Raw genomic sequence first — 25,685 nt, forward strand, 5'->3', positions numbered from 1 at the left:
GTGGACATCGATGCACGACACGTAGTGTGATCAGCAAAGTATGTTGGAGGAAAGGTGAGGGATCTATGTTGGATCCTTCCGCATTCCTACCTCATCAAAGGTGTCCTCCTTCTGCAGCCTGAAGACGTGCGTTTCTCCAAAGCACACAGTGACCTGATGACGAGGCGAAGGATCAGTACACACTCCTTCCCCTCGGCAGGTAGGGGTGAGAAGGAAACGAACCTCAACTTCGCCGCCAACCTGCGACGGCGCCAGTGGCGTGCCAGGCTGAGAGCCGAGGGCAAGGACTCCGGCAGCTACACACACACCACGACGGAGCTAACTGTGAGCCTGGTGCTCATGGGGTGAGTGAAGAAATCCCATCCGAAGAAATACTGTACGTTGGGTTCCGTATTGCTTGGCGATGGCCTCAAGCGGAAGCACGGACGCGATGAGGCGCACAGCCGTAACAGCGCCAACAGTCGGCAAGGGGTAGCTCAGCGGGAACAGGGGCTTGGTTTCTGTTACATTAGATGGGAGAACAACACTTGAGCTCAATGGCTGTGCACCGGTCGCGAGGGGCAAGAAGAGGCCGAGAACTCGTACCGGTCAAGCAGCCCAGGTAGTGTCGCTTTTCGCTTATGAAGGGAGGCAGGGAAAGGAACGCATTCATACCGCAAAGCACGTTAACAGCTTTGCCATTGTGTGCCTCGAGCTGTATCTTGTGTGCATTGGTTGTCTCATTGCCAGAAAACAAATAAAATCGTCATACAGCTCCACCACACCACACAGCCACCACCATGCGTCCCAGCACACTTCTCGCCCTCTCCGCTGCCCTCTGCTTCTTCTTCTTGGCCTCCGCCTCGCCGGATGAGCCCCTCCGGCATGCCGACCCTTTCCGGGGGGAGTTTACCGAGTGGACGAGGACCCACGCCAAGTCCTACTCCACCGAGGAGTTCGTCTTCCGGCTGAGTGTGTGGCGCGAGAACAAGCGCTTCGTCGAGGAGCACAATCGCCAGAACCACAGCTATAGCCTTGGCATGAACCAGTTTGGCGATCTCACCGCCGACGAGTTCCGGAGGATCTACACCACTGACATGTCCAGCTTCGCTGCTGCCACTGCTCCTATCACGAAGGAGGAGGAGGAGTACAACGCCACCACCTCCGAGGCTGCCTCCCCGGCCTCGTCCGTCGCCACCCCGCGAGCCTCGACTGGAGGACGTGGGGAGGCGTACAAGCCGTCAAAAACCAGGGTACATTCCCTCCCCCAGAGCTTGATCAGCCACCTGTCTTGATGTTGTGATTCTTCATTTTTTCAGGTTCGTGTGGCTCTTGCTACGCGTTCTCGGCAGTCGGTGCCCTCGAGACCGCCCACTGGCGCAAGTATGCCACTCTCCCGAACCTTTCCGAGCAGCACCTCGTCGACTGCACGGGCGAGTACGGCAACGGCGGCTGCAGTGGTGGTTGGATGCACACCGCCTACCGCTGGCTCCAGGACAAGGGCGGCTCGGTCTCCCAGCTCTCTTATCCCTACACGGCGAGCGTCGGTGCCTGCCAACACGCTGCCAAGCCCAAGAGTGCGTTTGTGCAACACTACACTCGGATACCCGCCGGCAACGAGAACGCTCTCCTCGATGCCGTTGCCACGACCGGGACCGTCGCCATCGCCTACAACGCCGGGACCCAAGCCCACGCGTACTACCAGGGCGGCATCCTCGACGTACCCAACTGCGGGAACACGCCCACCCACGCAGTGCTGCTCGTCGGCTACGGTACCGAGAATGGCAAGGACTTCTGGATCCTCAAGAACTCGTGGGGTTCGGGCTGGGGCGAGGGCGGCTACTTCAGGCTGGCGCGCGGCAAGAACATGTGCGGGATCGCTGACTGGGCCTCCTACCCCATCGCCTTATAATTAGGTCGCCCATGTTTGTTCTCTCTGCAAGAACATAAGAGAGTTGGTAATATGGGTGTGCATATATGGTGGTGTAGTACTCTGTACAGCCCCGATCTCTCTGGTGGCGGCGGCGGCGGCGGTGTGTGGTGTCTCGGTGTGTGTCTGTGTTTGGTGGGGGTGGTCCTTTTGGTGCTCTCGTTATTTTGGAAGAGGGGCCTCAGTCGTCGCCGAGATCCTTGAGCAGCAGGTCCTTGGCTTCGTTCACCTTCGACGCCACGTAGTCGCTGCCTCCATTGTCTGACAAGCACGCGACAACACAAAAACGAAAGCGCGATCAGAGAGATGATCGTGTGCACAACCAGGTCCCAACTGGGTTGCCTGGTGGAGTTGTACCGGGATGGTTCGCCAACATGATCCGCCTGTGGGCCATCTTGATCTTCTCCTTCGAGGCGCCTTGTCTATGTGTGTAACGCGCGCCAGGGAAGGAGAAGAGAAGAAGAAGGAGAACGTACATGTAGGTAAGTCTCGACTGGGTGGGCAAGGCGGTCGTGAGTGCTTGGGAGGGGTCGCGTACCGGACACTGAGGATGAGAGCGGCTTCGGCGCGGGTCATCTCCGACTCAAAGCCGCCCGTGTAGTAGGACTTCATCCTCGATGGACCCTTGGGCACCACTGCACAAGCAAGCCGAGCCCACCATAGCTCAGACACAGCAAAGAAAAAGGGAAAATCGGCAGAGATGAAAGATGAAGATTAAATTGAAAATGTGGAGGGAACAACGTACTGCCCTTGGGGAGGGTCAAGTTGCCGGCCTTGAAGTGCTTGTAGGCGTTCATAGCCACGCGCCCACCGATGGCCACACCAGCAATCACCACACCCGCCACAAGAAGAGTAGCCTTGCCGGGGGGGGGGTAAATTAAATCGTGGATAAGAAAAATGCGTAAGCGACACTTCATTTGCAGGCCTGTGCACATCAAAGTGATGCACACGGCGAACCCCCTCCTCTAATGCTGCGTACCATTTGCTCCCGGATCGATACAGCGGCAGATGGTCGCAGATGCAAGTTCGAAGAAAGGGAAAAGAAATGTCAAAACAGAAACTATGGGAAAAGAATGTCGACAGTTTTCACTGTTTATTATTAATCCCTACTAAGCGAAGATCGAACACAAAATGATGAGGGCCGTTCTGGTTGTGGTGGCTCTGCTGGCCGTGTCGCTGGTGCACCTGTCCTCGGGTGCGCCGGAGCCTGCGTGCTGCTTCCCGCGCCACTTCGTCTCCTCCTACGAACACTTTGCCGACCAGGGCGGATTTCAGGTTCCTGCCTCCACATCTCTTTATATCCTTCTCCCATCTCTTCTGCATCTTCTTCATCTTCGCTTTTTCTTTCTCACTTCCCCTCAACCTCGATAGGCGAACATCCGCTATTCGGAGGACTACGGCGTCCGGCTCGATACCAGCCTGTGGGACCCCAAGGCCGTGGCCTCCCGCGCCCAGGTCTACCTACTCAAGGTCCCCCCTCTTCTCTCTTTTCCTTCGCTTTCGTTTTCGCTTTCGCTTTCTGTTTGTGGAAGTGGAGAGTGACCGGCCCTCACGTCTGACGTTGATGACCAGACCGGCCACCTGTACGAGTACAACGTGACCTCGGGCAGTTGCGTTCACTTCGAATGTTCTTCGTGCTTCACGGTACGTGCGCACTCCAAGCGCGACCGGCTGCGTGTCACACCAGTCCTGTGTGCGTGTGCGTGTGCGTGTGCGTGTGCGGTGGTGCGCGTGCGGTGGTGCGCGTGCGTGTGCGTGCAGCGGAGTGTCTCACATGCGGTGGTGCCTTTACTCGATCATACAGCCCTTTTGCACCGGTCAGAACACCGCCTTCCGCTTCGCTGGAAACGTCACCATCGGCAGCCAGAACGCTCAGAAATGTAACCTCTCTTTTATGTCGTGTGTCGTGTGCCGTCACAATGGAATGTGTGCACTTACCTTTTTGTTTGCAGGGGCTGTGCGTGCTGGGGAGGAGTTCTACAGCGAGATCACGGCCGTCGGCAGCCGGCCCGGGCAATGCATTCCCGTCAACGAGCTCGCCATGTCCGGCATGTACCTCGAAGCCGTACGCACCCCCCAACCATTGGCTCCTTACGACCACTTGGTTTTGTGCTGCTGACGTGTCGCTCTGTCTTTTTGGTTCCTCACGCGCGTGCAGGACACCCGATACTCGAACTCATTCTTCTACAACGTGCGCCCGTTGAGCTCGCTCGACGGCAGCTTCTTCAACCCGCCGGCGTCCTGCCGGGACGTGCACGTGACGACGATGACGCCGACGACCCGCCCGCAGCACTTCCCGCCCGCATTCCTCTCCCTCGAGGGCCAGGCGCGCCTGCTTGGCGTATTGTGAGCCCCGCGCGAGCGAAATGTGCCTCCGCTGGTGTCGAACACCGCGTGCGGCTCGAACAGCGCCAGAAAACGAAATACGAAGGAATTCGTAGTCGTCATTCTTTGGGGGGGGGGTAATCGGACCTAAATGAACAATTAATTGGTTGCAAACAGAATTGCTCGAAAGATCTCCTGTGATGCAAGAGCTTGTCGATTACGCGGACACCTCAATGGAGGTGGATCACGACTCTCTAGCGTTCTTGGCCGCGTCGGCAGCGGCTGCGCAAGAAGGCACAGTGATTGTTTACACGCCACAGGTCGTCAAGATCGCAGATTTGCAATCATCCACTGTCGGAAGCCTACTGCAGGCGCTTGGAAAAAACGACGGAGGTACATAATGATTTATGATTCATTATTTGTGGTCTTTGTCACCCCCCCCCGCGGCCGGGTGGCTTATGAAAGTTGGTTTCCGTGTAGCGCACGAACTCGCTTTGCGTAGATCTCCCGCAATGCCACTGCAAGTGTCGGCGCCAGTTTCCGCCGGCCAAGTCTTTGGTACTCCGCCCTCCACATCTGTGTTCTGCGTGTTTCGCCTGCGCTCTGTTTGATGTTTAACGCTCGTGTGTAGTGGTCCGTCATGCTTCGGTGGCGGAGCGGGAAAGAGCGTATGAGCAGGAGGCGTGGTTCCGACGCCAAAGAGACCACCGACGACAATTCACCTATTCACGGTGGCAGATCCCTATTCCTGCAAACAAGGCCCCTGTCGACAGGCTCCTGGTCCACTTCGTGCCGGTGGCAAAAATCGGGCTGGTGGTAGAGATGCACCACCTGTGTGGTCATGGTCAACCAACTGTTGCTCACCTGCTCAACTACCTCTTTGCCTGGGGTACGTCCTCCTCAATGCGTTCGAAGTGCGCATAGGCCGCCTCCAGCGGCTGCATTTGTGATTGCCATGGTTTGACGGTTGATGTGCCATTGACATCTGGCATATATGTGCGGTGGTGCGTGGCATATATGCAGGAACCCTGCTCGCTCGTGTGCATGATCATGTTTCTCTCCCCCTCTGGTCAATAAGACTTGACAGCAACGAGCAAAATTGGTACGCCATCCTGCTTAGTTGGTCATTCCCTGTCCACTCATAGTCACAGTGGTGGTTGGCAGGGAGAATGAAGACTTCCGCCAGTGGTGGAAACAACGCTTGACGCGTGCAGTTCCGGCTTTGGTGTACTCCGTCCGGTTTATTGATGACCGCTGGCAACAACAATACAGAGATCTACGCTCCTTCAGCCAACAACTGTTGTCATGTGGTATGTGGGACAATTGCTTGCCATGCTCAGACACCACACAAAACTCACCGAGGCTTAATGCCTCATGCACAGTGGGGCCACGTGCACTTCGCAGCCGTAGTTGGGTGTCATTGCGCGACAGCCAAGAACCCCTCCCTGGCAATACCCCCGTATCAAAGGGCTGCATCTATGATATCCTTTACCTCCCCATCTTTTCTTTACAATGTTGCTTTGGGCTCTCAGGCAACCACCTTAACTCAGCTCTTCTACAATTCCACACTTCTGTGATCACTCTTCCAGGACCTGGAGAGCAAGCTACCATCCTTCGGGATGATGTGCACTCAATTGCTGTCGTGGGCAACAATGGAGCAGGCAAGACTCGCTTTGCCCATCACACAACAACATCAGCCGGTGCCCGGAAGGTGGTCATCAATGCCCTCCGCGATCTTGGGTACCACAGCCACCACCCCACTGCTCTTTTGCTGGTCTGACTTGCAAATTGTGTGCCCAGTGACCAGAGATCACAACTCCCTGATGAGCTTGCTCAAGTGGTGGCACAACACGACAAGCTGACCAGGGTGCGTACTGTACCAATCAACATTCCTTGCATTGAGCTGTATGATCAACATGCTCTTGTGGTACATGCTGCAGGTGGCCGCTAGCTTTGCCGAGCTGTGTTGCCACCATGTTATCCTCAATCAGGATTCTGGCGGCCTGGAGATCATCAATAGCAAATCGAAACAGTACAGCCCCAAGAAGTTGAGCGCAGGCGAGGGCAGCATCTTCCTGATCCTGTGCCAAGTGGCGTGTGCGCCCATGAACGCCTTGGTGATCATCGACGAGCCGGAGCTGCATCTCGAGCAGGCCAAGTCTGTGCATCTGTGCACCGTGCTCGAGCGAATGCGGCCCGACGTGTTCTTTGTCTACCTCACCCACCAGCTGGCCATTGCCTCGCGTCCAGTGTCACGATGCATTCATGTCAAGTCTTTTCGGGCACGTGGTCTCTTCGTTCTCCTTCTCACGTTCTTCTTCTCATCACTGATGTTGGTGGTGTGCAGGGAAGAAAAGAATGGGAGATGATTCCGCCCGACCTGCCCGACCTGGCGGTCAAGCTGCTGAGCAAGCCCGAGATGAACGTGCTCTACATCGAAGGCACCAATCACGGGAAGGACAACTCCTTGCGGGATGTCCAGGTCTACGGCCCGCTGTTCCGCAACGGCTTCAATCTTCGCTCGCTCGGAGGGTGCTCCGCCGTGATCGCAAAAACCAAGGAGACGCGCACACAGCAGTGGGCAACCAAGGTCTCGGTGAGTGGTCTCCTCGATCGCGACAACCACAGCGCCGAGTACATCAAGAAGATGGAGCGGCTTGGAATCTACCACCTGGGAGTGTGCGAGATCGAGAATCTGCTGTGGGCGCCCGAAGTTCTGCGTCTTGTGTGCCTGAGCGTCGGGCTTTTCGCAGCAACAGAAACATCCCCCTCGATCGATCGGTCATCGTCGTCATCGTCGTCATCATCTTCATCGGCGTCAGCACCGGCACTGGAGCTGGCACCGGCAGCTTCCTCTTCCGCTTCAGCCTCACCGCCCTCTTCAGCTGCACCCGGCACAAGCGATCCCATGCCAGCGGCGGTGCACGAGTTCTACCAACAGTTGTTCGATTTGCTGCGAGAGGGAAAGAAGGACACATCGAAGAGCAGGAGTCCCTACAAGGCAATCGTCGCCGGGATCGTCGAGCATTGGAAGCGCTACCTCCGCCAGGGCACCGACCGAGACTGCTTCGACTACTTCAGCCAATCGTTGCCCGGTGGCGCGATTCGAGAAGATGAGAATATCCAGCGCCAGCCGCTCGCCAAGGTCATCAACGACAAGCTCTGGAACCTCAGCCACGAACTCGAGACGCTGGAGGGAGACCAAGCTCTGGAGAAGGCCGAGGAGGCCCTACAGACGCTCGAGAAGCTGGCGGCACAAGACGAGGGTCAGGCGAAGGCCAAGCTGACCGAGTGGGCCACGGCGCTGGTGGACGACATCATCGAGCAGAGAGACGTGGAGCGCGCACTCGAGCATCTCAGCCACAAGGCACTGGTGGAGGAGGTCAACCGGTTTATTCGGAAGAAGGCAGGCCTCGGCCTCGAGTTCGATGTTCGTAAGACGGTGGTCCGCATGCTCGAGACAAGTGCAGAGATGCGTCATGCGATTTTGCTGCGGGTTCCGGTCGAGTTGCGCGACCACAAGCAAAGAGGTCCGTGTCTCTCCACTGAGTCTCTTTATCGAGGTTTCGCGAGACTGAGATGTTGCTTGTTTGTATGCAGGGCTCGTGACCAGCGAACAATCGAGTGTGCAGAAGCTGGCGCGATTCCTCGGAGAGACTGTACGGTCGCCACCAGTTGGTTTGATGTGTTGGCCCCGTGTGACCGAATGTGTGCATTTGCGTGCAGACGGTGGCCCTTCCGATCAGCGACGACCAGTCAGGCCTCACCGTGACACTGAAGCTCGAGCTTCCCGCACCCGCAACTGCAGAACTAGTGCTTCAGGCGCTTGGAGTGTGGGGTACGCACATCTGCCTTGCTATTCTGCTGGTGCTCGGTGCTCAAGGCCATCACTTCTTTGCCCTTTCCAGCACTCCAGCTGGCCGCCAAGGTCGTGGGAGGCAAAAAGAAAAACCAAAACGCTTGGCGCCATTGGCTGGAAATGCAGATAAAGAGCGGAAAGTTAACGATGAACGACAGCTCCTCTTCTACGAGCGGGTGGCCAGCTGACCAGCTGGAGCTTGGTACTTCTCCGCCCCTGTCATGCTTTCCTTTTTGAGGAACTACTGATCATACGCCAGTACGCCAGTACAAGCATGCCCGAGGAGTACTGTCAACAGACGCTGCTGGGTCAATTCTCCTCAAGTTCACGGACGTTGTGCCAGACCAAAAGCTCTATATCCTCTTTACCTCTTGGACGTGTTGTTTGCGTGTGCGTGTGCGAGTGCGTGTGAGGTGATGCGTTTCGTCAGGTTTCCTTAGCCATCGTTACATTTTCATCGCCGCAAAGTCGTTCTGCCGCAAGAGCTTACGCAACAGGTCAAGATTGAAGAGTTGAACCTCGACGGCGCACGTTCGATGACGATTGTGGGACCCAACGGTGTTGGCAAGACTGCCCTCGCACGATCGTTTGCTCGTGGTGCAACTACCCAGTGCATCTGGGCCTATCGTGGGTGTGGGTACGCTTGCTCCTCTCCCTCCCCACCGGCAAACGTACTACCAATTAATACGCCACAAACACACTCTTTTTGCAGCAACTACATGAAGAAGCAGCAAACGAAGCCTTATGAACAAGTTGTGGAGGAGCACCAGCGCCGTGGAGTTGGGTCGACCCTTCTGGATGAGGTGCCCAACTCTCTCTTCACCTCCTGCGCCTGCTTGTGCTGGGGTAACAGCTGACATGCAATCCTTAGATCAATGAGGATTTCTTCGCCCTCGTTCAGCTCAGAGTCAGCTGCACGGAAAAACTCGGGCTTGTGGTTCAACGGTTCAACAGTGCGGGCGACCCTGTAGAGCACTCAACTGATAGTCTGAGCGCGGGCGAGGGCAGCATCCTGAGCATCCTGTGCGACGTGGCTCTGGCTCCCATCGGAGGCCTGGTGATAATCGACGAGCCCGAAATGCACCTCGAGCAGGCCAAGTCTGTGCTGCTGTGCCAGATCCTTGAGGAACGGCGGCCTGACGTGTTCTTCGTGTACATCACCCATCAGCCCGAGATCGCAGCGCGTCCTGTGTCTCGCTGCATCAGCGTGACATTGCCGACACCGGTATGTAGTGTTGTATGTCTTGTGTCGCATGTGGCGTGTGGCGTGAATGGCGTGTGCGTTCACGGTGATGCGTGTGCGGTGGTGCCTGCGTGTGCGTGTGCGTGCGATGAGCACCTCCCCGGCAGCCATTGAAGAGTTGTACTTCGCTGTTGAGTGCTGGAAAGTGTGGCCTGACGCATATGCGTGTTGGACGTTGCAGGGCAAGGCGATGTACACCCACGTTGGTGATGATCTGATGATGATGAAGTTGGCAGCCAAGCTGCTCAGCAAGCCCGAACGTCACGTTCTCTTCATCAACGATCGTGCCCCCCTCGCCGACCAACCGCCGCACGCAACGCAGCACCCGTCGTCGCCCATCGCGAAGCAGGTCTACGGACCGCTGTTCCGCAACCACTTCACTCTGCGCACGGTGCACACGACGAACCACGACGAAGATGACGTGATCGAGACCACCAAGCGGACGAAGGCGCAGCTGTCTGGGCTCGATGCCACCGTGGTGGCGGGTCTGGTCGACCGGGCCAACCACAGCGCCGACTATATCGAGATGATGAGCGGCAAGGGCATCTACCACCTTCAAGTGTGCGAGGCGGAGAATCTGCTGTGGACGCCCGAGGTGCTGCGTCTCGTGTGCGTCAGCATCGGCCTGGTGGGCACCTCGGAGCTGGAGAGTGCTGGTGGGCGACGACGCAAGGTGGACGACCTGTACGGCGACATCGACAGTATCAATAGTGACGACTGCACCCCTGTGGACGGCGTGAGCCACGGCCAGCGCAGCAGACACCCGGGACACAGCGCCAAGCGCATTCGCTACAACCGGAGCCGCTCGGCATCATGTCCCTCCGCGGCTGCGGTCGAGCACCAGCCCGAGGAATTTGAGGCGCTCGCCTCATCGTCGTCGTCGTCATCGTCGTCGTCGGCACTGCCGCTAGCGAACACATCCAATGACCTGGAAGGGATGGAGGCCTGCGAGTTCTTCGCCGAGCCCGAGGAATTTGCGGCGCTCGCCTCCTCGTCATCGTCGTCATCATCGTCGTCATCGTCGTCATCGTCGGCGTCGTCGGCACTGCCGCCGGCGAACACATCCAATGACCTGAGAGGGATGGAGGCGGTCCGCGAGTTCTTCGCCGGGCTGTTCGCCTCTCTGCGGCAGGAGAAAGACGACGTCAAAGGCAAATCGACATCATCGGCCTCGATCTACGACGGGATGATCGCCGGCATCGTCGAGAGGTGGACCGCCTATCTCCAGCAACATACCGAGAGCGAGTGGAAGCACGACAAGACGCTCAAGGACGCCAAAGGGAAGGCCAAGCAGCAGAAGGGGAAAGAAAAGTTGGATGCGACCGCTACGGCGAGCGTGTCCACCAGCAACCCTACGGAGCTTCCAGTCGTGCGCTACTTCCGCGAGGCGTTGCCCGGCAGCCACCAGCACGCAGCAGCGGTCCCCAGGCGCGAGACGGTGGCCGCACGCATCCGGCGCCACGTCACCGAGCTGAGAGCGAAGATGGTGCTCAAGGACCACAACACCAACAAGTGGGACGAACTGGCGAAGCTGCAGCAGGCCGAAGTCGCGAAGACACTCGAGGCGATCAAGAACATCAAGATTGACGACGAGGCCGAGGCCGACGAAATCTACAACTCGCTGAACGCTTGGGCGCAGGAGCTGGTCGACGACATCGTGGAGAGCGGCGACGTGGAGCGCGCGCTCGAGCATCTCAGTCACCCGGGCGTGGTGGACAAGCTCAACGATTTCCTGCGGCAGAAGAAGGGCGCCGCCAGCAGTGAATTCGACATTCGGCAGTCCGTCAGAAAGCTGTTGGAAACGAGCGAGGACATGCGCCAGGCCATGCTGCTGCGCATGCCGCCTGCACTGCTGGACGTCATGCAGGCTGCCGACGACAGACAACGTGCGACCGGCGGTACAACCCACAACACCTTTTTGCATTATTTGAAGCTCTGCAATGTTGGACTCTCATCTCATTTGTTCAATCCACACACTCTCTCTGCAGCAGTGGCGCGCCCAGTGCTGAGCGCAACCAGGCTGGGTCAGTTGCGTTTCCCTCGCACTGCTACCGAGGTACCGTACTCCGGAGGACATTCATTTTTGTACAGCACAGCACAACTCATCCCATTCTCTGGTATACACAGACAAACTGAATCAGCCGGTCGCTTGCCTCCCACGGAGGCGGTACTTCACGTGTAGGTCTAACCCACCCAGAGTCAACATTCCAAGCAAAATGCAGTCTTTTCTTCTGTCTTTCCCAACACACCTCGCGCCGAGTTAGCCGTCGTGGTTGCGTTGCCGCTCCTCCTGGCCTTGGGTTTGTTCGCGTGATTGTGTCGATCGCTAGGGAGCCAAGGAATCGCTCTCAGCACCGTTTAGCCACCATTTCTCATTGATGCGGGGCAATATTGGGGCTCCGTACGGTGTTCACCTCGGCCAAGCACCCTGCGTCGGTTCGCTCAAGCATGTGAACCCGGTCCCTCTTGCACCAGCCAACCCTGCCAGTAGTCGTATGCTTGGTCCTTCCATAAAGCACCAAAAAATTTTAGTTCCGTGTTCGTGGAACAAATTGACAATTGTTGTTGCCAACCCCGACAAGCAACCCACAGTTGTCGCCAACACTCAGAGACGAAGAGAGGAGAATGTCTGAGTTGCCAGAGATCCACAACTTTGCGCGAACGATACAGGAGCAGGCGGCCCACCGCACGTTCAATCGCATCGTACAGCCGCGTATAGCCGAGCCCAAATGGCCGCGAATCGACTCGCGGGGGCCCTTCGAAGCGCAGGCCCCCTTCACCCTGTCTGCCGTCGCTCGCGGCAAGGAGCTGCAGCTGACCATGGTCCTCCCGAACGACCGCTTCGAAGTCGAGGGTCAGAGCGGCAGCAGCAGCTTCAACAATAGCAACAGTGGAGGCCTAGCCCAGGGTTATTCGTTCGGGCTAACCCCGAGGGCGTCGATGTCGGTGATGCCCGCCACCACCAAAACCGCACCTCTGCTCAGGGCGGCACTGGCTGTGGACAGCGGCGGAGTGTATTCGACGACGACAAAGCTGCTGCTGCTCATGTCGATCCTGTTCAAGGAGGGCAAGATCGAGGCGGCGGACAAGGACTGGCTCAAGGAGATCGTGGTGGCCGGTGGCGGTCGCCAGGGTGGCGAGGGGAAGGCGGTGCAGTGGCTGAAGAAGCTCGAGGCCTGCCTGGAGTACTTTGAAGCCGAAAACGACCTCGACGAGGTGGGCGAGACCATGCGCATCCTGACCAGATGCTACGTCCTCGCCTCCGCCCACAACGACGGCGTTCAGTACCCATTCCGCAGGGTACGTGGAGAATTGCGACACCTTCACGCAAACCGCTTGATCAGCGTTTTCTGATCCGTTTGCTGCCAGGGTCTCGAGACAGCTGGCTCTCGTCAGTTGGCCCAAATGGGGTCGCTCCTGCAAGTTGACCAGCAGTCCTACATCAATCCGAATCAGTTTCACCAGGTGGCCCAAACGGGATTGCTCCTGCAAGCGGTCCAGCAGTACGCGCTGCTCTCGCGAGCCGAGGACCCTGTCTCGTGCCTTGACGTCAATCCGAAACAGTATCATCGAATCCTGAAGCGGCGACAAGAACGGACGAAGCTGGAGGCCAAATACCAGATCATGCCACGCAGGGTTCGACTTTCATCCCGGCCCTCCGTCTTTCAATAACTGATCCCGAACGCTACCCCTTTGCAGGAGTGGCTGTATGACAGTAGGCACCAGCACACCAAGAACAGGCAGCGTGGGCCTGGTGGGCGCTTCCTTAGCAAAGTGGAGTGTTGTGACAAGCTCAGGGGCACAACCATCAAGCCTCACCATGCCCCTCTTCCCACTCCTTCTTCGTCATCATTACACGAGCCTTCCTATCTATCCATCTGTCACCGACTTGACCGCTTCTTTGGCCAGAACCAAACCTGAGCCGCAGAGAAATTGAGATACCTTTGATTATCACAACCAAGTTGTGGCCTTTCTAACGAACAGGTCCTCTTTTCTTTTCTTTCGCAACACATGTACTAAGCTTAGTTGGTTGTCATGGTCGTGCTGCCACTCCTCCTGGCTGCGGTGGAGTGCAAGTTGTACTTGGCAAAGGCGTGGTAGTCTGACGTGACGCTCAATCCACACGCGCTCTGCGAGAGGAGATGAGCGGCAGGCCGCAAAAGCATGGGAAAAAGTTGGAAGTCCGCACCTTGAAGATGTATACAAGGACGACTTTGTGGGGCGTTGAGAGGTCGACGCTGTGCACGGGTGGCACCTGCACACCGCACATGTGCTGCGTTGAGAATTGAATCCGCCCACAAGACAAAAAAAATTAACAAGAAAAAAGTAGAGTACCGAGGCTGCGATCTGGGACACGACGGGCATCCTCTCTACACGGTCGTTGTTGCGCTTGTCAAACACAACTGCGAACTGCACACCGCAAAAAGAATAGAGAGAGAGAGAGAGAAAGATCGTGAAACAGTGGTTGAACGTGTCGAGCGGGATGCGCGACGCACCTTAAGCGGGGCATCGGTCTCGCTGGGGAAGTGGTCGGGCAGCATGGCCTGCGCCGCCGACACAATATCGGCTTCGCTCGCGGCGCACACTCGCTCTATGGGCACCAGGCGATGGCACGCGTCGCTGTAGATCGCGCGAGCTTGAGTGTACGAGCCACTCACAAAAAGCCAAAAGGGACGACAGACCGCGCACCTGTGAGCCGCCTGTTGTGGAAAGTCCGGGTCGGTGAAGATGCGGTGGGCGAACTCGACCGGTCGTATGTCGGGGCTGTTCACCGACACGAAGAACAACCCGCTGATTCCTGACTCGTGATCGCGCCGATCGGGTGAGCCAAAATGAAACTGTGATTTGCGGGAGGGGGAGGACCAGACCGCCAGAGTCGAATATGTTGAACAGCTTCGGCGCCCGTTCTCGTGGCTTGTCGCTGGGTGGTGTTGGGCCGTGGCTCGTGCCGGTCTCTTCTTTCGAATCTGCAGCAGCAGCTGTGTTCGAGTCCGCCAGCTTGAGCGTCTCAGCAGAATCTGCGCTGCTCGGTTCCTCCGCGGCCGTGCCATCGGGTCGGGCGTCCGCGGCCGTGCCTCCGGCGTCGCCCTCGGTCGGCGCAGGTGGATTGAGATGACGTTCGACTTCTTCGGGATAGAACTTGCGCGCGTACTGCTCCCGAACATGCACAAAAGTCATCAGCACCGCACCGCACGCGCACGAACACATGGACGGTGTCGGCGACCACGACACGTGTGTGGCGCCCACGTTGATGCCGGGTTGACGCCGTACGTGGTTGAGGAGCTGGAGGACTTGGGCGAGGGCGTGGTTCTCGCGGTGGACGGCGCAGGTGACCACGAAGCCGTGCCTCGCTTGGCCCCGGTTGAACAGCGTGGCGTGTTTCTGTGCACATGGACCGTCACGGTGCTGAGCGGCCGCTTCATCTTTCTGCAAACGCACAAACTGCAAATAAAGAGGGTTTGCACCTTGAGCGAACTTCGATCGAGTCGGGGACGCTTGGTCGTCGGAGTTGTCTTTTGTTCAGCTTTGCCCACCTTCTTGTCCACCGAATCAGTGCCAGTCAGTTCCGTCTCGCTCCGCTCTCTCTTCATCTTGTTGGGATTAATATCTTTTTCTTTTCCCGGATCTTTTCTGTTCAAATTTTCCTTAGACTAAAAGAAACGCTCCGGAAATGAAGAAGGTGGAGAGTTCCCAGCCCTGAGCGCAACTGAGGATGTACGCGACGGAGGTGCACACCAGCGCGGTGCGGGAGGCCCATGTGTTCGATGTGGAGCGCCTCACCAGCTTCATGGCCCAGCAGATTCCCTCCTTTGTGCCGCCTCTGCAGGTGCGCCCCCCAATCCTAGGTGGCTCTACACGAATCAAACGATCTTCACGACGTGGTGTCGTGCTCACCTTCTCATAAAAACAAAACAAAACAAAACAAGGTGAGGCAATTCAAGCATGGGCAGTCCAACCCGACGTTCCTGCTGGCGGACGGCAGCGGCACCAAGTACGTGCTGCGCAAGAAGCCGCCCGGCAAGCTCCTCTCCTCTGCCCACATGGTGCTCCCAAATACTGCTCCAGCGTTGAGTGCTAGTGACTTGCTTATATACGCATTCGTGCCTTGTGTGGGAAATGTGAAGGTGGAGCGCGAGTACATGGTGATGAAGGCCCTGAAGCAGGTGCGTGCGCACCACCTGCCCGCTCGCTCAGCCATGCATGGACAGCGGGTCCCTCTAACTGTCCGCATCGCAGGTGAACTTTCCGGTGCCCGACCTGCTGGCCTTCACGGCAGACTCGAGCGTCATCGGCACGCCCTTCTACATCATGCAGTTCGTCACGTACGCCTCCACTTACAGTACCCGTGAGAATGAGGAGTCACTGACGTCTGAGGCGCCACGTGGTACATCCACCTGCAGGGGCCGTATCTTTACCGATCCCTCATTGCCCGGTTTGCCGCCTCAAGAGCGGGCCGCCCTCTTCAAGTACTCCCAACCGGCTCCGTTCACAAAGCAGCTGCATTGTGCTTGCTGACCACTTTTGCTGCTCCATGCATGCAGGGAGTTCATTCGCGTGATGGCGTTTCTGCACTCGGTCGACTACAAGAAGGTGGGCCTCGGCGCCTACGGCAAGGAGGGCTCCTACTACGCACGCCAGGTACGGCCTGCGACTAAGTAGTCGGGGTTGCCCTTGATTTGTAGTTATATAAGACCACCTAATATATCACCACTCCAGGTCGCGACTTGGACGCGCCAGTACCGAGCCTCGGCCACGGAGGAGGTGCCGGCCATCGAGAGCCTCATCACCTGGCTTTCGCGTAACGTGCCCGAAGAGCTGCCTGGCGATTGTACCATTGTTCACGGCGACATGAAGTTCGACAACGGTACGCACCCTCTAGTCGCTCCACTGTTTGTTTGCGAAGCTTGCGCTCAGAATCGTCGACCAATGCGGGCTGTGTGTGCAGTGATTTTCCACCCGACTGAGCCGCGCATCATTGCGGTGCTCGATTGGGAGCTGTCCACGCTCGGCCACCCGCTGGCGGATGTGGCCTACTCGTGCCTTCCCTACAGCGTCGACCTCCCCGGAAACTCGCTCATCGACAAGGACATGAGCGGTACGTACGCTCTCTTCCCGCCCTCATTTTTGTTTTTTTGGCGTTGGGTCGAGTGTCGTGGGAGGTGCGGCAGCGTGAATGTTGGATACGGCCATACTGCACAGAAAGCACCGCTTCCCATCCGAACAGCGAAGTTAAGCTGCGCCAGGCGGTGTTAGTACTGGGGTGGGCGACCACCCGGGAATCCACCGTGCCGTATCCTTTTTACTCTCTTCTTGCTCCGCCCAACAACACAACACTCAACTCTTCGGTACTTGTCACCGATGACTGTGTAATGTCGCTGACCTGTCCTGCCACTTCGCTGTGCTGCGCACAGGCATTCCCTCGCAGGCCGAATACGTGAAGCAGTACTGCCAGCATACGGGCCGCGCCTTCCCGATTCCCAAGTGGCACTTTTACGTCGCCTTCTCCGCCTTCCGGCTCGCCGGCATCGCCCAGGGGGTGTACAAGCGGTACGCTGCCGCCCCCCGCCCGGCCCCGCGCCCTGTGGTGGGGACCACTGACCGAATGCGTGCGCACGTTCAAGATTCCTGCAAGGCAACGCATCGTCCACCACCGCTGGCGTCTTCGGAGCGGTGTCGAAGATGTGCCTCGAGGCCGCTTGGAGCCTTGTGGAAGCAGAAGAGAGCAAGCTCACCACCAGTACGCCGCTCATTCATCCTGGCCGACTTCACTGCTGGTGTCAGGCCTAACGCGGGTGGCGGCTCAGCGGGTGAGGCCAATGTAAGGCATGGCAGCCCCAAGAAGGGGGTGTCGACGATGGAGGACATCATGGCCGCTCTGCCCGAGCCGCGGTGGGAGCCCGTGTCGGAGAGGAGCGTGGCCCTGCAGAAGCAGCTGTGGCGGTTCCTCGTCGACAACGTCTTCCCCATCGAGCGCCAGGTCCACGACGAAGTCAACCAGCCGGGCAACCGATGGAAGGTACTCCGATCGGTCACCTTGTTTGGCCATTTCCGCCAACGTGTGGCGCATGCTGCACCAGAACGGCGACTCATCTTTTTATGTTGTGGGTGCTGGTGCTCAGATCCCTCCGGTAATCGAGCGACTCAAGGCCAAGGCCCAGCAGGCCGGATTGTGGAACCTGTTTTTGCCTGATCGCTCCAACGGCGGCGCTGGACTGAGGTACTACACGCTCTTTACCCGCTGTGTGTGTGTGTGTGGTGTGGTGTGTTGTGCGCGCGCGCGTGTGGTGTGTGTGGTCGTGTTTTGCTTGCTGATGACGCTAGTCCAGCAACTCCGAGTACGCGCCGTTGGCGGAGTTGATGGGGTACTCGCCGCACCTGGCGCCGGAGATCTTCAACTGTAACGCGCCGGACACGGGCAACATGGAGCTCCTCGCGCACTTTGGCACCGAACAACAGAAGAAGCAGTGGCTCGCGCCCCTCCTCGCCGGTCAAATCAGGTCCTGCTTCGGCATGACCGAGCCGGCTGTGGCTTCGTCCGACGCCACCAACATCGAATGCCGCATCACGCGGTACGTTCTGCTCCTTTTCTCACACTTTTTCATTTCGCATTCGCATTCGCATTCGTATTTTAACTTGGCCGAGTGCAGGGATGGTGAGCACTACGTCATCAACGGTCGCAAGTGGTGGATCACCGGCGCTGGCGATCCTCGATGCAAGGTCGGCACATCCACCGCCCGATCTGTCGCTTGCTTGTGGTTCGTGATCACGAAACAGATCTGACGTCCTTGTCGTGCTTCCTCGCCCAGTTGTGCATTGTGATGGGAAAGACGGATCCCGACACCCCCAACCAATACCGACAGCAGGTACGTATCTACAACCCACCAAGCTGCATTTCTTCTTCTTCTTCTTCTTCTTCTTCTGATTAGACGCTCACTGGTCTTCCCCTTCGTTATGTTAGTCGATGGTGCTTGTCCCGATGGATGCGCCGGGAGTCAAGCTGGTGCGCCCCCTGACCACATTCGGTTACGACGATGCACCGTCTGGTCACTGCGAGCTGCTCTTTGAGAACGTCCGAGTCCCGCTCACCAACATTTTGGGCGGCGAAGGTACGCCTCCCTCCCTAGAGAAGCACTATTTCTCTTCGTTCGATTTCTTCATTGTTTCATTACCGGACGCTGATCGCGGGGTGTCGGTGAATGCAGGCAAAGGCTTCGAAATGGCGCAGGCGCGCTTGGGTCCTGGGCGCATTCACCACTGCATGCGCATGGTGGGCTTGGCCGAGCGCGTGCTGCACACGATGCGCGTCCGGGTCCAGGAGAGAATCGCCTTTGGGCGACCGCTGGCCGAGCACGGCATCATCCAGCAGAACATCGCCTTCTCCCGCATCGAAATCGAGCAGGTAAACTCTTTTCCTCCGGGTTGTGGTCACTGTGTATGATGTAACTCACTGGCAACGCACACGCACACGCACACGCACACGCACACGCACACGCACACGCACACGCACACGCACACGCACACGCACTACCGCATACGCACATGTGCGTTCAGGCTCGCTTGTTGACGCTCAAGGCGGCCCACATGATGGACACGGTGGGCAACCGGCATGCACGGAAGGAGATCGCCATGATCAAGGTGGTTGCACCCAACATGGCGCTGGTACGAATCCCGCCTCCCGGGCCAGCAGAGATCGTGTTCACCGAGTGGGTCAGCTAACACTGTTTTTGCCGCCACAGAAAGTGATCGACAGGGCGATCCAGGCCTTTGGTGCGGCGGGGCTCAGCGAAGACTTTGGTCTGGCCGCCGCCTTTGCTGGCGCCCGCTCTCTCCGCCTGGCCGACGGGCCTGATGAGGTACACACCCAGTGGAGCCTGGCCATGTGAAGCTCGCGTAGTCGTTAGAGTGGCTCAACACGAACTCATCGTGTGCGCACGCGGCAGGTTCATATGATGACCATCGCCAGGCTGGAGCTGCAGCAGCACAAGGGTAAGGCGCTCACCCAGAAAGGTGGTGCCACGGAGGCAATCAAGCGCTACCAGACGGCGATCGCGGAGACGTCCGGCGTTCTCTCGGTGGCCGAGGGCCAGGACCTGGTGGAGATCTACGCCCTGTTCAAGCAGTCCTCCGCGGGCGACAACACCACTCGTACGTCGCGCCAGCACACTCGTCAATTTGGCCACCGCCTCAACGGCAATTCTTGTGTTGGCTGCAGCCCAACCGAACGCGAGCGATGTGAGAAGCTACGGCAAGTGGATGGCGTGGGCCGGCTTGAAGGGCATGCGCCAGGAAGAGGCCCAGACCAAGTACGCAGACAAGATCCAGGAACTGCAGCGCCGGAAGCACGCCACCACCAAACTGTGAGCAGTTGTCAGCACTACTTTGATTATAAAAATTGTCGCCTCCTCGTGTGTCGTGTCGTGTCATGTGTGTTGTTGTTGTTGTTGTGTGCTCACTCACCACGGGCCATTGGTAAGCCGCAATGAACGGAAGTGGGCTTGGGCGGGCTGACAGGGGTCCGCCAACTGTGAGTGATGATGGTCATGCATTGTTGGTTGCAGCCGGAAGAACAACTTTCGGTCAGGTAGGTCAATGAATGAAGGTGGCAACGAAATTGCTGCCTCTCTCCTTGAGCTGTGCCCACAACGACGGTGGACAATCCCCCTATTGTTCGAAAGAAAAGAAGCGCAGCCCACAAAGGACAGAAACAATAGTGAGTTGAGCCAAAGTGTTGCTCTCAGTGCGGGGAAGAAAGGTAAGGACGGCTCTGGGCGGACCTTAGACCGGACGTCAGTGGCGATACGCTGGGCCAGGGCATGGGCGTCGTACTGGCTGCCGTGGTGGCTCAGGAAGCTGCCCTCCTTGTCCATGAGGTAGAGGAAGATGGAGTGGTCCACCAGGTAATCCTCATCCTTGTTCGTCACAACAACGAGCAAACAAACAAACAAACGAAGGCGAATATGAGCAATCATCGTTAAAAGGTCAATCGCCAACAACTCAGTTGGGTCGGTAATGGCGAGGACGGATGAATGCAGGTACCTCTTCAGAATGCTGCGAGGTGGACGAATAGACGCGGAAGGACCGGGCCATGCTTTCCACTTGCTGTGGCGTGCCCGTCAATCCCACAAACGAAGGATGGAAATCTAACAAACGCGGTGTGCAGCAGCGAAGAAGCAAGGATTAGCGCTCGGAACCGCTTCGTGAGCCAACACTTATTGGGGTTATTGTCATTTAAGCGTCACAAAAAGCGCTCGCACCTTTCAGATAGCTCCTGATCTTGCCAACGGTGTCACGGTAGGGATCAACGGAGATGAAGACTGGGACAACTAGGCCAGGTGTGATCCCTTCCTCTTCCTCTGTTGGCACCACAACAAGAACGTCCAGTGGCGTAGGGGGGGGAAATGAAAATGAGGACTGGAAGTGGCCAAAGGAGGAGAAGAGGGGGGGGGATAGGGCGAGAGGTGTTACCGAGGATTTTGAGCGTCTTGGTCACTTTGGCCAACTCGGCGGGGCAGATGTCGGGACAGAACGTAAACCCAAAGTACACCAACATGTACCTGGCAGGCGCAGCAGTAGCAGCAGCTGTAGGTAAAAAGCCTAAACGCAATGTGGTGATCGTGTGTTGGTCGGGTACCTGCCGCGGAAGGTGTGGTTGGTGACCACATGACCATCCTGGTCGACGAGCGTGAAGGGTCCTCCGATGGACGGCGTTCCTGCCACAGCAATCTCGATTCTTGCTGCAGGATGACACGTTGGGCACGTTGGGTGTGTTGTGTGTGTGTGTCGTGTGTGTCGTGTGTACCAAAAGCGCAACGCGTACGTTGTGTGGGTGCATGTGAGCATGTTTCCAACACTCTAGAGTGACACAAAGGTCCAGCGACAAGCTTACGTACGTTTCCTCTTGGCCTTTTCGAACTCAAAGTAGGCGAGCACCACCCCACAAGCGCCCAGGGCGAGGAGTGCGCTTTTCCACGTGATGGGCGCCTGCGGTGGCCGGGCTTCGGGAGGAGGCGGGGGAGAGGTGCGAGTGTTGCTCCCGCCTGCAGCTCCGGGTGTGGATGAAGGCTCCTCCGCTCGGCGGCGGGGCAGAGCCTGCGTCCGTACGAGCGGCGAGCGGGCTGGCCACACACTAGTCTGTCCTCCCTCCAATCTCATGAGCCGCGATTCCTTATTTCGTCTGCAATTGGCGCAATTGACACCAACGAATCATTGCCCTGCGTTGATGGTAACGCACCTTGAGACTGCGAGTCGCTGTGGAGATGAGGCTGTTATCCTTGCAGCAGCCGTCCCTGATTATGCCCGAAGCATACAGGCGTGTGGCAGACGCACCCTGACGGCACGCGCGAAAGCCCGCTGACGTCAAGTTCCGGGCGGAGGCGGCGCGGCAGCTGCGCATGTTTGCTGTCTTCTTCGCGATTTTGTGATCTCTACCTTACAACTTTGCCACACTCGACCTGTTTCCTCGAAAGGTAAAGAGAAATGAAAGAGAAAAACTATTTCAGTGGAATAAAAAAATGAGGAATGCGAGGCATTTTAACTTCATCATGGGTGGGGTTCTGTGGCGAGCCGTTCCGCAGCACGCCAACCCACAGGGATTGACATCTGTGTCACAGACAACCCTGTATTACCCCTTCGACGATGTTGAGGTCGCACTAGACGACACCAGAGACAGCACGAGCGAAGGAGGTAGGAGGAGGGGAACGACACACGAGTATCTCGCCACTCGCATCAAAGGAAGACCAAGTGAGGCTTCTTTTGCAGCAGCAGCCCCGCAGGATGGAACACTTGCAGGCCCTGGCGGCCGCTGAGCTGGGGAGCAGTAGTACAACCGCCGTGAGGGAGAGGACGCACGGCTCCGTCTACGTCTTGCGGGAGGACGTCGCCGTCTCCGAGGGGAGTAAGGGGGCGATGAGTCCCTTGCGCTCAGGCGGGGTTTCTTCTCCTTCATCATCGACCGTAGTGGGAGGAAGGCGAGATGACGACGACGATCACGATCAAGCTGGGCTAATCATTATCGATCACGATTCTCAGCGATTGAGATCTCAAGCAGCTGCCATTCCTCGAGTCTACGGTTCCCAATCAACCTCGACAGCGCCAGTGCTCTTAGGTAAGGGTTATAAAATCCTCATTGACCTCCTCCATCCTCAACAAAGAGAGAAATGCCCGTAGCGATTATTTACCCCAACCGGCGTCACGTGGCGCATTCTTTCCTTAGAACACCACCCCTCAGGTTTCTTGCACGGCCAAGAAGCCTCAGCACGCTCGCCACCGCGGGAAGAAGCTTCATCCAGCGTTCCTCTCGAGAGCAAGGGACGCGCCGACAGCCCGCCTTGTCCTGCTCCGCTCAGCCCGCCGTTTGTGGTGCACCACTACCCGCCCGCCGGATCCACCCACCAGCCGCTGCCCCTGGCCACGTCAGCTGCTGCTGGTCGCCACTCGGCGCTTCTGCCTCAGCCGCCTCCTTCCCTCCGCTCCGTACTCTCCTCCCTTTCTTGGCTCCACCCACCCCGCGAGGATGGTGAACCTAAAACTGATTGCGCGCGGCTGCAACGACAGTTCATGATGAACAACGCAGGGGCAGCACCCAACAACACGTTCGTGGGCGGCCCGCTGATCTCGCCGCGCGGTAAGCGGCTCCTGCCGCCGCAGGCTCCAGCTTCTTCGATGACAAGCTCCAGCGCAACGATAGGAAGCCCGGCCGGTCCGATGGCCTCTCTCTTCTCACTTCACACCTTGCAAGCCCACCTTCTCCGCTCCCCGCTCTCTGCGAATGCAAGCCCCGCCGGCTCGCCGCTCATGCCGCCCAACAACTGTGGCACCACTACCACTACTCCATCTATCCCAAGCGGCGGTGCCAGCCCACTTCCCTCAGTGCGGGAGAACAGAACAAGAGACGCCTGCCTTCGGTCCAAGCCCCAGCCTCATCGCCGCTACCCAAGAAGGCCCGTCTGTCAGAGAAGTCTGCAAAGCAGCCCCGAAAGTCCAGCAAGCTGAATGGTACGGTTCAACTCTTGCGTAGCTTTTCATCTTATTTTTATTCGTGAGTGTCTAATATGCCGCTTTCTATGTGATGGTCTATACTGGTAGGACCCGAGAGTAACTCATCGGGCACCAAGACTCAACGTACTCCCTCCGCATCGGGGCCCTACAACAACTCATCATCTCTCGAATCCTCCTTTGTTTGTCCCATCACGTCATCATCAGTTTCCTCTTCAGCATCACCTTCGTCATCCTCCTCTTCCTCTTCTTCCTCTTCCTCGTACTCCCCAGCCTTGCCGATACCATCACCAGCCGCTCCGATGGACGAGGTGACGATGGAATGTTGCGCTCAAATGTACTCCCTCCCCAAGCGATCAACCGTGCACCAGACAGAAAGGCAGACGCTCTTACGCTCTTTCATACTTGATGCGTGCAGAGCGGTAGCGCTGCAAGAGCAGGTGGTGTACTGGGGTCAATCCAAGAACAAATGCGACGTCGCGGCGCGAGTCATTGTTCCATTCAAGTACGTGGGCATGTCTATGTCGTTCATTCAATCTCTCTCTCTCTCTCTCGCCCGCCTGACAATCCTCAATTATTGAAGGATGCCTCACGCACACTGCACCGACACTAACTCCCCTCACAGACTGCAACCGCTGCTCAACAAGCGAGCCTTCTGCCACCTGAAGCCTTCCACCATCTACGGGGAGCCGGAGCAGGAGAAGCCTTTCGTCCAGCTAAACAGTGGCGCAGCAGGGGACAACGACTTTGACGAGAAGAGAAACTCAGCGCTCCTGGTGCTAAAGCACCAAACCGAGTCCAGGGGCGAGTATGAGGTGCTCTTCAAGCAATGTATCAATGACAAGTACGTGGTCCAACCTCGCTTTCCCAAGACCTTTGAGGCCAGTGAGCTATGCACCACGCTCACGCATCTCTTTTTGTGACAACCAGGCGTTTGTCAAACCTTACACTGTTGGAGATCGTCTTTACTCTGCTTGTGGGTGGCCATGCGATAACACGGGTGCGTACACGCCACCACGTCTCATGACCCTCGCTTGGCGTGGCTACCAACAACTGCAATGGCGTTTTCTTTTTCCTTTCTTTTATTCCTCATTCCCCCCCCCGCGCGCCTTCCAGGTGGTACCGATGGTGACCTACACGCATAGTAAAGCCATCACACGAGCCTCCTGCCGGCTCATCTGGTACCCGACAGGCGAGAGGGTGCGTTGTTGTTTCTCGATGCATTAACGTGAGCAATTCGAGCTAAACCTAGTTTTTCGGTGGGTGGCGGCCACGATCTCCACTTCTAGGATTCCATCACTATCGACGACATGCTGAACAAGCTGGCGGCCTACCACCGGCACCATCTGGACTATGAGATGCAATCGTCGGAGAAGAAGTACTATCAATCAAAGCTGCGAGTCCAGAAGAACGGTATGGATTGATGACTCCTGAAGCATTTGAAGGAATGCTAACCATTTCACTGAACAGTAATCAGCTATGAGGAGTTCTACAGCTTGCTGGGCGAATGGTTCGTACTTGCCATCAAGCTCGCAAAGAAAAAGAAGCAGTATCTGTGGCAGCAGGGAGAAAAGGTACGCACTTCAGGCCTCACGACGAGAAACGGTATCCGCCTGCAGATATCAATTTACTGATGTGTGGTATGTATGTTTATCTGTCACACGACCACGACGACATCCACTCCAGAGTTTCGTCCCGATGCTGATCAATCCCGCCAGGGATGACCCCACGACGATACTCAAAGAGGTTGGCGATTTCGTCATCCACATAGGTACAACCATACAAAGCTCAGGTTTGTCACAATACTTTCCGCCTCTTCGTGAATCCCACTCACCAGCGCTCTGTCTTAGGAGAAGAGATGAAGTCCAAGAAAGGCTCCAACTCACTTCCTCAAATATTGTACCCGCTCCAAATCACTTACATCGCCGCTGACGGTACGCGCTCTCGCCCTCTACATGCAGAGCTGCTCGTCCTCTCTCCCTCAACAGTGTCTGTTTGTGGTCGCGCGTTTTTTCGTACAACAGGTCAAGTCGATTGCATGGGGGTGGAGAGCAAGCTGGACAAGCTGAATGGGTTCATACACGAGAAGCGATGTCTGACGCACTACCTCGTGATGGTGCCCGGCGGCGAGTGGGCACGGATCAAGAAGGAGGACTTTGCCTTCAACGCTGCACAGCAGCGACGGTGGGAAACCACCGGCGGCGACAGCTGCGTCCTGGTGCGAGGAAAGGGCGAGTGCGCCTCCTACGCCCACGCACACTGACATGCATGATAGCAGGATTATTGATTTATTTGATTTAAAATTACAATAAATTTCTTGTCTGCCGCGTAAAAAGATGTATTGTCACAAATCA

At 57.3% G+C, this 25,685-nt stretch overlaps 13 protein-coding genes across 13 annotated transcripts; 9 read left to right on the forward strand and 4 right to left on the reverse strand.

Annotated features, from left to right (window-relative positions):
- Positions 1 to 147: 147 nt before the first annotated feature.
- Positions 148 to 498, reverse strand: ACA1_181510 (uncharacterized protein; the record flags this gene model as incomplete). The annotated part of the gene is made up of 3 exons (XM_004345756.1): positions 148 to 191; positions 223 to 296; positions 381 to 498. Coding segments are annotated over 3 exons (236 nt in total), but the record flags the coding sequence as incomplete, so codon positions are not given.
- A 281-nt stretch (positions 499 to 779) lies between these two features.
- Positions 780 to 1,891, forward strand: ACA1_181520 (cathepsin L, putative; the record flags this gene model as incomplete). Its single annotated transcript, XM_004345757.1, has 2 exons — positions 780 to 1,232; positions 1,346 to 1,891. 2 exons carry the CDS (start codon positions 780 to 782, stop codon positions 1,889 to 1,891), a joined length of 999 nt encoding a protein of 332 aa, XP_004345807.1.
- A 199-nt stretch (positions 1,892 to 2,090) lies between these two features.
- On the reverse strand, positions 2,091 to 2,706 carry ACA1_181530 (the record flags this gene model as incomplete). The annotated part of the gene is made up of 4 exons (XM_004345758.1): positions 2,091 to 2,170; positions 2,267 to 2,331; positions 2,448 to 2,544; positions 2,655 to 2,706. 4 exons carry the CDS (start codon positions 2,704 to 2,706, stop codon positions 2,091 to 2,093), a joined length of 294 nt encoding a protein of 97 aa, XP_004345808.1.
- Positions 2,707 to 3,040: 334 nt separating this feature from the next.
- Positions 3,041 to 4,259, forward strand: ACA1_181540 (uncharacterized protein; the record flags this gene model as incomplete). Its single annotated transcript, XM_004345759.1, has 6 exons — positions 3,041 to 3,184; positions 3,281 to 3,379; positions 3,482 to 3,553; positions 3,714 to 3,789; positions 3,862 to 3,974; positions 4,068 to 4,259. 6 exons carry the CDS (start codon positions 3,041 to 3,043, stop codon positions 4,257 to 4,259), a joined length of 696 nt encoding a protein of 231 aa, XP_004345809.1.
- Positions 4,260 to 6,150: 1,891 nt separating this feature from the next.
- ACA1_181550 (uncharacterized protein) lies at positions 6,151 to 8,281 on the forward strand (the record flags this gene model as incomplete). Its single annotated transcript, XM_004345760.1, has 5 exons — positions 6,151 to 6,483; positions 6,582 to 7,764; positions 7,835 to 7,893; positions 7,961 to 8,072; positions 8,220 to 8,281. 5 exons carry the CDS (start codon positions 6,151 to 6,153, stop codon positions 8,279 to 8,281), a joined length of 1,749 nt encoding a protein of 582 aa, XP_004345810.1.
- Positions 8,282 to 8,367: 86 nt separating this feature from the next.
- Positions 8,368 to 11,518, forward strand: ACA1_181560 (uncharacterized protein; the record flags this gene model as incomplete). Its single annotated transcript, XM_004345761.1, has 6 exons — positions 8,368 to 8,416; positions 8,562 to 8,730; positions 8,806 to 8,896; positions 8,995 to 9,318; positions 9,518 to 11,222; positions 11,325 to 11,518. The coding sequence occupies 6 exons, from the start codon at positions 8,368 to 8,370 to the stop codon at positions 11,516 to 11,518; spliced, it is 2,532 nt and encodes an 843-aa protein (XP_004345811.1).
- Positions 11,519 to 11,961: 443 nt separating this feature from the next.
- Positions 11,962 to 13,008, forward strand: ACA1_181570 (uncharacterized protein; the record flags this gene model as incomplete). Its single annotated transcript, XM_004345762.1, has 2 exons — positions 11,962 to 12,636; positions 12,706 to 13,008. The coding sequence occupies 2 exons, from the start codon at positions 11,962 to 11,964 to the stop codon at positions 13,006 to 13,008; spliced, it is 978 nt and encodes a 325-aa protein (XP_004345812.1).
- A 350-nt stretch (positions 13,009 to 13,358) lies between these two features.
- ACA1_181580 (THUMP domain containing protein) lies at positions 13,359 to 14,927 on the reverse strand (the record flags this gene model as incomplete). Its single annotated transcript, XM_004345763.1, has 8 exons — positions 13,359 to 13,466; positions 13,526 to 13,591; positions 13,672 to 13,746; positions 13,833 to 13,956; positions 14,026 to 14,134; positions 14,205 to 14,487; positions 14,608 to 14,718; positions 14,802 to 14,927. 8 exons carry the CDS (start codon positions 14,925 to 14,927, stop codon positions 13,359 to 13,361), a joined length of 1,002 nt encoding a protein of 333 aa, XP_004345813.1.
- Positions 14,928 to 15,049: 122 nt separating this feature from the next.
- ACA1_181590 lies at positions 15,050 to 19,220 on the forward strand (the record flags this gene model as incomplete). The annotated part of the gene is made up of 19 exons (XM_004345764.1): positions 15,050 to 15,163; positions 15,288 to 15,380; positions 15,462 to 15,500; positions 15,574 to 15,659; positions 15,738 to 15,803; positions 15,879 to 15,975; positions 16,054 to 16,201; positions 16,283 to 16,432; positions 16,749 to 16,884; positions 16,959 to 17,074; positions 17,142 to 17,353; positions 17,457 to 17,554; positions 17,664 to 17,906; positions 17,985 to 18,054; positions 18,144 to 18,200; positions 18,296 to 18,443; positions 18,540 to 18,736; positions 18,889 to 18,996; positions 19,074 to 19,220. 19 exons carry the CDS (start codon positions 15,050 to 15,052, stop codon positions 19,218 to 19,220), a joined length of 2,325 nt encoding a protein of 774 aa, XP_004345814.1.
- Positions 19,221 to 19,283: 63 nt separating this feature from the next.
- Positions 19,284 to 19,698, forward strand: ACA1_181600 (the record flags this gene model as incomplete). The annotated part of the gene is made up of 2 exons (XM_004345765.1): positions 19,284 to 19,482; positions 19,550 to 19,698. 2 exons carry the CDS (start codon positions 19,284 to 19,286, stop codon positions 19,696 to 19,698), a joined length of 348 nt encoding a protein of 115 aa, XP_004345815.1.
- A 225-nt stretch (positions 19,699 to 19,923) lies between these two features.
- On the reverse strand, positions 19,924 to 21,730 carry ACA1_181610 (electron transport SCO1/SenC family protein; the record flags this gene model as incomplete). Its single annotated transcript, XM_004345766.1, has 8 exons — positions 19,924 to 19,968; positions 20,112 to 20,246; positions 20,374 to 20,477; positions 20,592 to 20,690; positions 20,803 to 20,891; positions 20,969 to 21,071; positions 21,228 to 21,426; positions 21,569 to 21,730. 8 exons carry the CDS (start codon positions 21,728 to 21,730, stop codon positions 19,924 to 19,926), a joined length of 936 nt encoding a protein of 311 aa, XP_004345816.1.
- A 380-nt stretch (positions 21,731 to 22,110) lies between these two features.
- On the forward strand, positions 22,111 to 23,378 carry ACA1_181620 (uncharacterized protein; the record flags this gene model as incomplete). The annotated part of the gene is made up of 5 exons (XM_004345767.1): positions 22,111 to 22,231; positions 22,565 to 22,809; positions 22,891 to 22,960; positions 22,984 to 23,035; positions 23,075 to 23,378. The coding sequence occupies 5 exons, from the start codon at positions 22,111 to 22,113 to the stop codon at positions 23,376 to 23,378; spliced, it is 792 nt and encodes a 263-aa protein (XP_004345817.1).
- A 255-nt stretch (positions 23,379 to 23,633) lies between these two features.
- Positions 23,634 to 25,594, forward strand: ACA1_181630 (uncharacterized protein; the record flags this gene model as incomplete). Its single annotated transcript, XM_004345768.1, has 10 exons — positions 23,634 to 23,668; positions 23,750 to 23,836; positions 23,957 to 24,175; positions 24,262 to 24,331; positions 24,448 to 24,531; positions 24,621 to 24,744; positions 24,802 to 24,905; positions 25,018 to 25,102; positions 25,182 to 25,265; positions 25,356 to 25,594. The coding sequence occupies 10 exons, from the start codon at positions 23,634 to 23,636 to the stop codon at positions 25,592 to 25,594; spliced, it is 1,131 nt and encodes a 376-aa protein (XP_004345818.1).
- Positions 25,595 to 25,685: the final 91 nt, after the last annotated feature.

The sequence above is a fragment of the Acanthamoeba castellanii genome (genome assembly GCF_000313135.1).
Source record: "Acanthamoeba castellanii str. Neff unplaced genomic scaffold scf7180000084745, whole genome shotgun sequence".
Classification (NCBI taxonomy): Eukaryota; Discosea; order Longamoebia; family Acanthamoebidae; genus Acanthamoeba; species Acanthamoeba castellanii.